At 50.6% G+C, this 13,058-nt stretch overlaps 1 protein-coding gene across 1 annotated transcript in view; it reads left to right on the top strand.

Annotated features, from left to right (window-relative positions):
• Positions 1-13,058, top strand: part of SDK2 (sidekick cell adhesion molecule 2) — a 195,370-nt gene that overhangs the window by 51,769 nt on the left and 130,543 nt on the right. Inside the window, exons 4-5 of the mRNA XM_006872308.1 lie at positions 1,982-2,129; positions 9,469-9,602. Of these exons, the coding sequence (XP_006872370.1) occupies positions 1,982-2,129; positions 9,469-9,602 (282 nt within the window). The remainder of the gene's footprint in view (positions 1-1,981; positions 2,130-9,468; positions 9,603-13,058) is intronic.

Genomic DNA, 13,058 nt, shown 5'->3' with positions numbered 1-13,058 from the left:
GCTTGACATATTGGTAGAACAACTAAAATGACAGAAATGCGAAGTTGGAAAAAATGCCACCAGTAGACTTGCTGGTGTGGTCCAGGATTGCCACAAACCTTCCATTTGTGAAAAGCACTCTGTTTGCAAAGTGCAGTCAGATACGGTATGCCTGTGTTTTCTCCTTCTTCTGGAAACCAGAAGTCCCGATCAGCTGGGCCATGCACCCTCCCTGTCAGCTCCAGAGGAAGGTCTTCCTCAGTCCCTCTCAGTTTCTGGTAGCCCCCAAGCATCTCTTGGCTTGTAGGTGCAGGAGGCCCCTTCCTCTCTGTCTCTTTTCCTGTTTTCTAAGAACATCAATCAGATGGGGTTCAGACCTTCCAGATTCCAATATAACTTTATGTGACCCTAAAAACAACATCTTCATCGGCCCTGTTTCTAAACAAGGTCTTGGGTCATCAGGACCAGGGATTGGGACACAGTGCCAACCATAACGGGCGGGGGGGGGAAGGGATTCAGGCCTGTTGTCTGGGGTAGGAATGTTGATGGCCAGCCCACACCATACCAGTGAAACAGAGTCCTCATTGGGGTGGGTCCCAGCATCTGCGTTTGTTCACTCTGTGGGTGTTTCTGACACGCAGCTCAGTTTCAGGACAAACGATGCTTCTCACTCTTTTTTCTGGAGCCCCATCTTAAGGGGGTCTTTGTTAAAGTACAGGTTTCGATTCAGCGGGGGTCTGAAATTCTATCAGGCGCCTGGTAGGCTCCCATGCAGGTCCAGTGACCGCTCTTTGAATAGCAAAAACCTTTGCTATTCAAAGGTTGCCTTTGAGTTGATTCTGCTTCTTGGTGCCCCCACATGTGTCAGAGTAGAACTGTGAGCCACCGTTTTTTAATGCCTGCTTTTTCAGAATGATCACCAGGCCTTTCTTCTTATGCACATCTCCCATTAGACTTGAACCTCCAACCTTTTGACTAGTATCTGAGTATGCTAACCATTTGCACCACCCAGGAACTCTTGAATAATAAAGATGTAGGTTAAATTTCAAGGTGGTGGTCAGCACAAGTGGCCCTTCCCAACACCCTACCTCACACCACTGCTATTGTTCAGTGGGTATGTGGACATCCTGAAACTTCCTAATCTCTGCTTCCTTTATGATTGACAGATCATCAGCACCTGAAGAAATGGTTCCCCTCTTTATCTACCAGGTGTGTAGGCTTGTTTTAAAAAGAGCAGTACGGTGTTTATAATCACACATACGCACAACTTCACACACTCCCAAGGCATCAGGAGGATCATCATCTGTCCCCGTATCTGATTATGAATATCACTGAATCTTGGGTCCTGTGGTTGCTCCCCTTCCCACTCTTCCCTTCTCCCAAGGACACAGGAATCTGGTCCAAGACCTGCAGTATCATACGGCCAGAGAGGGGCAGCTACTCCACCTGACTTCATTCTGAGTTCATAGTCTGTCTCTCTGCCCCTTCCTAGCTGTGTGACCTTGGACAAGTGCATTAGCCTCTCTGAGCCCATGGGAACCGTTTTTTGGTGGCGAAATCATGACGGTTTTTCAATGAATCCACTGAGACAATGAAGCCAAAAGCACAGGATGGATGTTTAGGAGGCAGTGAATTTAAGTTGATGGGAAGAATACTTTTGAAAAAGATTGCACAATGCAAAAACAATCATGTCACTGAATTATACATGTGGTTATTGTTGGATTGGTGTAAATCCTGGTGTGTAGATCTTTCAACAACAACAGAAGAATTTTTTTAAGCCAAAAGCACAACCAGGGCTCATCCTGGTAATGGGTTAGAGAGTAGGTGGCAGGATAATGCATGCTTGGGATGTGGTGACCCCAGTGTGGGCATGTCCTGGTGGAGGAGTGCCCAACTCCAAAGCTCCCCTTTCCATAGCATCCTGTGTGCCCCCCCCCCCCAGTTTCCCTGCTGTTGCCTGAAGCTGACCCCAGCCTGATCCCTGCTCCGTCTCCTCCTGCAGACATGGGGAGCTTTGAGGAGAGCGAGAAGCGTCAAAGTGTCTCCCATGGAGAAGCAGCTGTCATCCGCGCCCCGCGCATCGCCAGCTTCCCCCAGCCTCAGGTGACCTGGTTCCGGGATGGCCGCAAGATCCCACCCAGCAGCCGAATGTGAGTCTCTACAAGGATGGGGATGGGGCTGTCACACCTTGGGGAGGACTTCTGGGGCCAGGTGGAAGACCCTTCCAGCTTTTCTGGGGACCTTCCAGGAGTACAGGGAGTTTGGTTTACCAGGGGGAGAAGGGCTTTCTGGAAACGTCAGTCCCCTTCTTGCCCTCCTCCCCATCCCGGGTGTTGTCTACCTTCCAGAGCTTACAAAAAACACAGACACAAACTGAGGTCTTCACCATGACAACAGGTCCAGGACTCTGGCCAGCGCAGTGTTGGAGGACGCTGGCTGGCGTCTCCCAACTCGGGAGGGCTGCGGGGGGCTCAGTGTTTCCGTTGTGTGGGTGTGACTGGGTGTCCCCGGGTGTGTATCTTGGCAGAAAGGTGGAGGAGTGACTGGGAGAGCTGGGGCTGAGGAAACACACAGCCCTTTCTGTCTTGACAAGAATCCTCTGTGTGTGCCCCTGGAGGTAGCTGTGGGCAGGAGGATAAGCCAACACCCAACCCTTCCATCAAGAACTCAGAGCAAAGAATTTTCTTCCAGAATACACCCAGTCCTCCCTTAGGCTTTCCTCTTCTTGTTCCAACTCTCATCTCCCTGTTGTCATGGAGTGACGACCAGCTCATGGCAGCTCTGAGGGTGCCCGAGTAGATCTGTGCTCCCGAGAGTCTTCCTGGCTTTTCTTCTGAGGTGCTCTGGGTAGACTCAAACCTTTAACCTTCCCATTAGCAGTGGAGTGAGTTAACCATTTGTATCACCCAAGGACAAATTTTCACCGACCCCCAGAAAATATGAGTAAGAAAGAACACCTTTCTGCTAGTCTACTCATACGCCCTGTGGAGCAAGGCGGAACATGGGCGCTATAAAAAGCAGAGGACAAGGTGGACCGTCCTGGCGGTTGGGGGACCTCCAATCGAGTGAGAGATGTGTATGAACCCTAACATGGCAATAGTCTTCCAGCAGTTACTGGCTGTCACTGAGTGTCCCCTGTGTTTTCGGGATGGTACTGGACACACGGTACCTGCTTCCCTCTCTCCCAGAATCAGAAGACACTCCCAGTTCATCCTCTTCTCTCTCCCTGAGCACATGCTCAAAGATACTTGCCAAGTGGCTGGTCTCACAACCACCGTACGAGGCAGCTTATTGTATACCCATTGCACAGATGGGAAAGCAAAGCTCCCAAAAGTTCAAACAACGTTGCCAAATCTCATACAGCTGGTAAGAGGTGGAGCTGCTTCTGGATTTGCCCACAATGGAATCAGGATTCTTCATCCTGTCTTTGTGTGTGTGTGTGTGAATTGTGTGATAGTTTACATGGGAGACCATAAGCTTTACATTCATCCTATCATATTTCATTTCATTGCAATGATTACAGTCCCCTTCATGCATCATCAAACAACCAAAGGGTACACCCCACAAGCCTGCCCCCCGGCCATCAGCACATAGCCCCTCTCCCTCCCTAGGTCCAGAGTCTTCATCCTGTCTTATGTAGACACACGGGATGGCGTCAAAGGCAGGATGAAGTTATTGCATTTGTGGAGAATGCATTTTGGTAAGGCTCCCCTGTGTGGTACAAACGGTTAATATGCTGAACTGCTAACTGAACGTCTGGAGGGTCAAGTTCACCCAAAGACACCTTGAAGAAAAGCCTGGCAATTCACTTCTGAAAGATGATGACCAGCTCTGGAACCGTTAGGAGCTCAGTTCTACTCTGGTACACATGGGTTTGTTTGTTATTGTTGTTGTTTTTAGTTCTGATACAGAGAGTCTCAACCTGTATACCTGTTGAAATCATCCAGGGGGCTTTAAAATAAACTGTTTTAACGTAAGACATAACCTTCAGACATGCTTATTTCATTGAAATGGGCTATGGTCTGAACATCAGGGTTAACCAGCCCTGTCCTAGTGTATATCCGTTCCCAATAGCGACAATAATACTACATCACATTATCCCAATGCCTGGACTCAATAGCATTTGTCCTCCTCAGGAGCCCACAGCTTGGAGACTTGGCCTGGGTGGTTCTTCTGACCTTGGCTGGAGTGTCTCACTTGTCTGAGGTTGGCTGTCTGTTGGCTCATCTGGAAGGACTAGGCCGACTCCACTGTGCTCCATGTATCTTGTCCTCCAGCAATACAGCCCCAGCTTGTTCTGATCATAGCAAAGGTCTAAGAGAGAATCAGGAAAAATTCATATTTCAAGCTTCTGGGAGCATCCCATTGGCCAAACCAAGTCCTATGGCCAAATTCAACTCAAGTCAGAGAAAAAGACTTTGCAAAGGATATGACTCCAGAGCAGGGTGAAGAATTGGGGTAGAACCCCAGTGACCAGGTTCAGGGGTGCCGTGTGGGTCAGAACAGGCCCGTTAGGCCTAACGGAGGTGAAGCCAGAGGAGTGTGGCTGATAGTCAACATGGATCTGAGAGGTGTGCTTACAAGGACAGGAGTCCAGCCCCATCCTAACACTCCTTTCTGAGGCTATCTTACATGGCCTGAGTGGCCTCAAGGACAACATCCTGCAAGCCAGTCGATTGGTGGTGACTGCCAAGAGAAGGATTTTAAGAGCATGTAATCAATTAGTAATGTCTGCCATGGCAGCAGGAAGGAGCATGTCAGCCCTCATTTTCTATAAGCAGTGTCAAGTTGATTCCAACTCAGCAACCCTGTATAGGGTTTCCAAAGAGCAGCTGGTAGGTTTGAACTGCTGACCTTGTAGTTACCAGTTACCACTCCAGTGCTCATCCTATAGTGCCACACCAGGATGAAACCGATTCCCCCACCTCACTACTATGATCCCTCTCCTAATAGCTCTCCCCAACTCTTTGCCATCCCTGGCCTCTCTCTCTGCCCCCTTATTCACTCCCAATACCCTTTGGTACCAAGATACAGCAATCCTGGGGCACACAACCATCTCCATGGTCACACGGCCAACATTCCTGCCGAATACGTGGTGGACCACTGTGGTGGTCTTATCTCAGCAATGACAGCTGATTAATCTCCAGAGAAAGGGGTCCCCAGAAGTAGGTTCTCTGGTATCCATGCATCAGGGATACATATCTGATGATTGCTCTCTGAGGGAGGGATGCAGGGACGCTGAAGACCCTGCTAGTTACACAGGGATGCGCTCTGCTGGGGAGTCAGCAACACCTCCCATCCCGGCCGCTTATTGAAAAGAGACAGGTCTCCTAACAAAGACACATGCTGGGACCTTTGGGCAGATTCTAGGATGAGTTACTTTATTCCTAATTAAGTTTCCACTGGGTGTCCATTGTTGTAAAGTGCCTTCTAGTTGATTCCACTCCCAGAGACCTTGTAGAGGGTTTCCAAGGAGCGGCTGGTGGGTTTGATCACTGACCTTGTAGTTAATAGTCCAGTGTTTATCCTACAGTGCCACACCAAGACTGCATAGAGCTAAAGTAGGAGCAGTGGTTGGGCAGCGAGGTGGGAGCTGAGCCAGTAAAGCAGTAACAAAGGCCCTGGTCAAGTAGACCTGGGGAGCGGGGAGGGATGACTGAAAACATCACTTGGCCACTCTGCGTTGAGTATGGTTGGGCCCTGCTGCCCAGGACCCAAGGCTTCTTCCAGCACAGCCTTTCGTTGCGGCTACTTTTGGGTGGAGCTAGCCGGAAGCCCACCTGAGGACACTGTGGGGATGAAGTGTTGGGTTGGTCGGCCTGCAGAAAGGCCGGAAGCCCAGGAACCTTCCCAGAAGTCATAGCGCCATCTTCAGAGAAAAGACTCATCCCAGTCTCTGCCCTGTCGGCCCAAATCTAGTGTGTGTTCTTCCGGGGACTAGTTAGGGCAACGTCAGCTGCAATTACAGATGCTATGTGTGGTTGTTATGACAACCCTGTACACAACAAAACAAACACTGAGTCAGTCCCATGCTCCGTTGCAGATCCACAGGGTTTTCATTGACTTTTGGAAGTAGATTGCCAGACCTTTCTTTCTTGTCTCTTTTAGTCTAGAAACTCTTCTGAAACCTGTTCAGCATCCTAGAAACACACATGCCTTCTCTGATGACTGGGTAGGTAGGGGCTGCACCTGAGGTGCATTGGCTGGGAATTGAACCTGGATCTCTGCATGGGAGGTGAGAATTCTGCCCCTGAACCACCATGGCTTCAGCAATAGCAAATGCTATGGTTGTTGTTGTTAGGTGTCATCAAGCCTAGTTTTGAGTCACCGAAACCCCACAGGACCCCATAGGGTTTTCTAAGCTGAAATCTTTACGGAACACAGGCCACCACCAGGTCTTTCTGCTGCAGAGACACTGGGTAACTTCAAACAGCCAACCTTTCAGTTGGCAGCTGAGGGTTTCACCATTGTACATAAAAGCCCAAATCTCAGTATCTGGCTGGGGTTTATCTCCTGCTCGTTTATTTCTTGTTCATTTAAAGTCCTCCCAGAGGGATGTGCTCTCTCTCCCCCGCAGTCAGCAGGGAGCTCTGCCATCCTCTGACATGCAGGGGGAGAGAGCACAGAGGTTGTGTGGGGGTTATGGTCCCCGCCTGGGGCTGGTGCATGTCCCAGCCCCCACCCCGTTTCCATTTGCTCAGTCACTCTACACCCCCTCAGCTCTGGATGCAAAGTGGGGGTGGCCACATCCCAAAAGAAACAGCAACAGACAGTGTGAAACTGGCCATCCTATCAGGGTCAGCATTTCTCGTGCCCTTGGGGTGGCCCCTGTGCGCCATAGGAGGTTGAGCAGCATCCCTGGCCCCCACCCACTAGATGCCCGAAGCACCTGCCTTCAATTGTGACAACCAAAAATGTCTCCAGAAATGACCCATGTGAGAGCCCGGACCTGAAAGGGTGGATCCTACTATAAACAGAGTGGTCTGGAGAGCGTGTGTTGGGACCCTTTTGGTCCAGGAGAGAAGTTGGGGCATGAGATAAGCTTACACTCAGCCTGTGGTCAGGCAGGTAACCCTGAGGAGGCCAGGTTGTGCCCAGGCGGGCCCATAGTGGTCTTCCTTAGACACACTCCTGCAGTCACCATGGCATTGAGAATGACTGGGAACACAGAGGCTGACACCCCTCCCAGCGTGGCTACCATCAGGACGGTTGGTGGCCGATTGCTCTCAGCCCTGACATTTGATTGTGTCCAGTTAAGGGCCTGTATGAGGGACAGGGCTGCCTCAGAGCAAATGGCCGGAAGGGAATCATAGAGCCCTTGGCTCTTGGGCTGGGCCACCCCTAGCACAGGGGAGGCCCATGAAGTAAGGCCGTGTGCTCCTAAGCAGCTTGGGCCGGAGCTAGACATCCTTCCAGAATTTAGCCCTGTCCCCAGCCAGTGCACAGCACAGACATGGGGGACACAGGCCTCCCTTCCCCCAACCCTCGCTCACCACATGAGGGGGCTTGTAGGTGGCGAAAAGGTCACCCTCGCTGACGCTTTTACAGTATTGTCACCCAGCTCTGGTCCCACCTCCATCATCTTATTAACAAAAACCAAACCAGTTACCATTTGGTTTTGAACCAAACAAATCAGTTCCAACTCATGGCAACCCCATGTATGTCAGAATAGAACTTGGCTCCATGGGGTTTCCAATAGTTGAAACACTCCTGGGACATTCTGGGTGGGTGGACTAAACCCCCCACCTTGGGGTTATACACGCACCATCTCATTAAAAACCCACTGCCCTCAATTCTAACCCACAGTGTAGGATAAAGTAGAACTGACCCATAGGGTTTCCAAGGCTCTAAATCTTTGTGAAAACAGACTGCCACATCTGTTTCCGAAGGAGCAGCTAAGAAGGTTTGAACTTCCGGTCTTTCAGTTAGCAGCCTAGTGCTTAACTGCTATGCCATCATGAGGGTTAAAAGAGCCTTCTGGAAACATCTTGGGAATCATTAAGGTGCTCAAGAATCTACTGCATCCACCCTTCCCACCTTCCCAGATCCTGGGGATAGAACAAGTCGCAACACATGCAAGACCAAAACTAGCAGAGGGGAAAAATCCTGAATATCCTAGCAGGGAGAGAGCTGGGCTGGAGAAGGCATTAGTGAGATGTTTATTTGAGAGGCTGTTTAAAACGATAACATTCACCTAATGGGAAAATTTGAAAAGAATTCAACTGGATTTGTCCTTGTTAAACTAACATTAAGGATGTTTAACAGCTGTCTTGGGCACGTCACATTAAAATCGGAGACAGACTTGACAAACTAATGGCTTTGTTTGTCATTGGAAGAATCGGCGAGAGGAGGAAATGGGCAAAGCCAATGTGGGCAGCACTGGTTAATGGGGGGCCACTTTCAGTGTGGACAAGCCCTCCGGGATCCCTGGGGATCTAGTCTGCGTGATGGGATTTCAGCTCAGGGAGTCCAATTTGTGGCAAACAGACAGCCTCCCAAATTTTCTATCCTAACCAGCCTGCTGATCTCATTCTTGTTGGCTAGCTTCAGCGGGGTGTAAACTGGAGGGACGTGTGAGCCCCAGAAGTCTACATTACAGGTGGCCTTGGAATCAACCTCAACATATTTTGTTGATGCTGCTGGCTGCCACCGAGCTGGTCCCTGATTCATGACAACCCCCTGCACCAAAGAATAAAGCACTGCCCAGTCCTGTGTCATTCCATGTGTGGTGACCGTCGGACTACTGTGATCCATACGGTTTTCATGGGTTGGTTTTCAAGTAGATCGCCAGGCCTTTCTTCCTACTCTTAGTCTGGAAACTCTGCTGAAACCTGGTCCTCATCTTAAGGACAGTAAAGCCTCCACTGCCAGATGGTGGGGGCTGCACATGAAGAACTCTGGCTGGAGATTGAGCCCAGGTCTCCTGCATGGAAGGCAAAGACTCTGCCACCGAACCAGCGGTGCTTCATTAGTGGACTCAGCATTAGAGTTTAAGGCACTGATTTTGGAACGGTCCTGCTCATTTCTAAATTCATTCTCGTTGCCTGTTCATTCATGTCTCTGTCATTCTTTCATTCCACAAGCATTTCTCCAGTCTCTGGACACTCGATGGATAGATATTATAACATGGAGAAAGACATGGAGAAGATTCTGTGGTTTTCCCAGGAAAGGCTGGGAGCCCAGTCTTGTGAGGAGGGGTAGGGAAGCTTCATGTGCATGGGTCCCAGTGTCTACATGCCATCACCCTAAGGTTGCCACACTGGGGACCAGACCATCTCTGCAAGCCAACCATGTTGGGGCCGCAAGCCACAGATTGAAAGTAAACGGCTTGGAAAGGTGGGCTCAGAGAGGCTCTGAGATGTAGCCCCCTAGCTCTCCAGCAGGGATGGGGAGATTCAGCCAGGCCCCCTGCTACATCCTCTGCTCTCTGCCATCCTCAGACCACCCCCTCCTCCAACCCTGTCAAAAGTCCTTTGTCCTCTCTTCCAGAGCCATTACGCTGGAGAACACCCTTGTCATCCTATCCACTGTGGCTCCCGATGCAGGTCGCTACTACGTGCAGGCTGTTAATGACAAGAATGGGGATAACAAGACCAGTCAGCCCGTCACTCTTGCCGTGGAGAGTAAGTGAGCTCGCCTAGACCTGGAGGATTGGGTCATTAAATTCTGGAACTGTGCTCCAGGGCATTGTTGGGAAGATGGACTGGTAGGGTGGGGCTGCGGGGTGGCAAAAGGAGGTGCCTGAGGAGGAAAGTGGTCTGGAAGTAGGCAGGTGGTGGGTGGAAGGGCAGGGCCAGGGGGCTGAGAACTGGGCACCAAGTCCTGCAATGATTTGAGGCCTTGGATTTGTGAGTGGGGCCACTGGAAACCAGATGGAGGTGGAGGATAGAGCATTCAGGTGTGTAGGTGTGACCACAGGAGTGCATGGGGTAATGGGGCCAGCACCCCAGGAGGCAGGAAGCTCGTGTGTAAGAAACTATACCAACTGCACTGATTCAGGTGACACACACACGTGTCCACAGCATAATTGTTGCCAAGTCTGTTCCGGCTCATTGTGTGCAGCGTAGAACTGTGCTCCTCAGGGGTTTCAAGATTGTGACCTTTCAGTCACAGATTGCCAGATCTTTCTTCCTTGATACCTCTGAACAGATTTGAACTGCCTACCTTTCCAATAGCAGCAGAGCATTTAGCCAACCGTTTGTGCCACTAGGAGACTCCTAACTGGCACACAGTGTTATTTTTCCTGAAAGCCAGGCCTGTCCTAACTGATGGGGGCACAGCCCAGACTAGAGTCCCAAAGCACCCCTCTGCCTATCCTTGGTAGCATAATGGGTTATGCGTTGGACTGCTAACCTCAAGATGAGCAATTCATTCTACCAGTCACTCCACATAAGGTAAATGAGGCTTTCTGTTCCCAGAAAGATTAACATCCTCAGAAACCCTATGGGTCAGAACCAACTCCACGGCACACAGCAGCAGCTGCCCATCCTCAGAGACCCCCCCTCCCAGCTTCCTGAAAGAGAGGGCTCATGCCAGCTCTTAACTCCGCGGAGCACAGAGGGCAGGGTATTCTTTGACCAAGAGATGTCGATCCAGCAGGACTGATCCCACCAGGATTCAGATCTGCTGTCATCCAGAGATGCTGGGGACATTAGATCTTTCTGTCTCATCTCTGGGTTAGTAGAAGTGGCTGTGGCAGCCCTCAGGCAACAGGCCGAGCTGCCCACAGCGGCAGAGCAACCACAAGGTAGACTCTGCAGATGAGCACGTCCTCCCACATCTGCACAGTTCCCACTCCAAAGCAAGTTACATTCATCACCTTTGGTGGCACAGACGTGCTCCCACCAACAGCAAGATGTGTCTGTCTGTCCTCAGAGCCTCACTCTGTCTGCCAGAGCTTGCGAGCCTAGAATATCCCAACCCCTACCATCCTTATCCCTGGTTCTCCCCATCTCCCTTGAGTTGACTTTCTCCCCCAACCCTATTTCCAGTTGGCCTAGGAGGATGCTTCGTTCTGCTGACTGCAGGGAGAACCCACTGACGTTAGCTGGACGAGGGTCCCAGTCTGACCCCTGCAGCCTTGGTCCTGACCCATGACCAGGAGCTGCTGTCTCTTTAGGAAAAGGGGATTTGATTATCCAAAAGCAATGCCCTCTCCCATCATTTCATCAGAATAGCTGGAGTCTAAAGCAGGAAAGGGAAAGCTGCATGAAGTAGACTCATACAAGGGTTCCAACATTCCAACAATCATGGAACTGATATAGGACTGGACGGTACTACCTAGTTCTGTACACGAAGCACCAGGGGTCAGCCACTAGTAACCACGCCACCAAAGGACTCTAGTCATGGGCAAGATAGGATGTCAAAGGGATGGAGTCAAACCAGACATCTTCCAGGTGACGCAGTTGACCCTGGACAGACCCAAGGCTGAAGACCCACGGGCATTGAGCCCATCTACTCACCTGCCCACTGTAGAGTCATTCTTTCTGCTCAACCCCAACCCCTGCAACCCTTCAGCCAGCCCCAGGGAGGACTCCTGTCTGGCCCCTCTGCCTGCCTGAGCCTCCCTCACGGGTCTGCCTCTCCAGGCACCACCCCTACCTCCTTGCCTCACCTGGCGACTTATATGATTGGAGTAGAGTCCGTTGGTTTTTAGCTCATCTCTCCTCCCACAAGTGACTGCATTTCAAAACCTTGTTTCCTTCACTTTCACAACCCTCCAGCCTGCCTGGCAGTTTATGAGGTTTTACTGCCACTTCCCCCACCTCCTACTCCACCTGCTCTGCTATTTCGCCTCACCCCTCCCTGCTCTCCCTTCCACAGCCCTCTCCTCTGTCTCATCTCCCCAAAGGACGTGTCAGCCACTGGTTAAAGGGGCATGCTCTTCAGAAATGAAGGAAGAAAGAGCCAGGCCAGGGATCCCAGAAGCTGTTCCCAGCCCAGGTGTGACCCTGCTGACCTCACAGACCATCATAGTTCCAGAAAAGTTCACACCAAAGTACCACACCTGAGTGCCACACCTGGGTACCACACCTGGGCACCACACCTGGGCACCACACCTGGGCACCACACCTAGGTACCACACCTGGATACCACACCTGGGTACCACACTTGGGTACCACACCTGGGCACCACACCTAGGTACCACACTTAGATACCACATCTAAGTGCCACACCTGTGTTCCACACTTGGATGCCACATCTGACTACTACACTTGGATACCACACCTGGGCACCAGACCTGAGTACCACACCTGGGTACCACACCTTAGTACCATACCTGGGTACTACACCTGGACACCAACCTGCACACCTGAGCACTACACCTAGATTCCACACCTGAGGGTCAGAGCTTTGCCATCCAAAATAAATATCATGTGGGCCACAAATGTTATTGCAAATTTTCCAGGTGCCACACTTCAAAAAAAGTAAGAAAGAAAAGAAGTGAGATTCAGTAGTCCTATTTTATTTAACCCGGGACATCCAAAAATGCTATCATTTTAACATCAACTCAGTATCAGAAATTAAAAAAAGAGCTCCTTTTCATGGCTTTGGTTTGTACGAAGTCTCTGAGATCGATGTCTACTTTGGATCTCCAGCACCTCTCCATTTGGATGCTAAATTTTCATTGGAAATACGTGCTCTGTATTTAGATCTCAAAGTCCAGAGCTGAAAAAGTGGATTCAAGGCTTTGATTGTCCAGTGATTGAATGGAGAATCCGTTTTTGAATTTAGATGTAAATGAATTCAGATCAAATCACAGTAAATCAAAGGGCACATGTGGCTGCTGGCCACCCTGTAAGATGTGTTGGACTGTACAGGGCTTAAGTCCTGGACACCCTGGGCCTTGGGGCAGCAGGAGACCAGGTGTCCTGGACACAGGAAGAGTCAGATTCTGGCCCCATCAGTCACTACCCTGGGGCCTGGGAAGTCTCACAGACCCTGAGTCTCAGTTTCCCCCTCTGTAGAGTGACTACAGTGAAGGGGACTTAGGAGAACCAAATGAGTCGACTTGAGGAGAATGAACCTGGAACTTGGCACACAGTCAGTGGCTTGTGTTGGAGCTCTTCTCAAAGTTG

The sequence above is a fragment of the Chrysochloris asiatica genome, unplaced genomic scaffold (assembly GCF_000296735.1).
Source record: "Chrysochloris asiatica unplaced genomic scaffold, ChrAsi1.0 scaffold00192, whole genome shotgun sequence".
NCBI classification, from domain to species: Eukaryota; Metazoa; Chordata; class Mammalia; order Afrosoricida; family Chrysochloridae; genus Chrysochloris; species Chrysochloris asiatica.
This window is presented reverse-complemented; position numbering and strand designations above follow the sequence as displayed.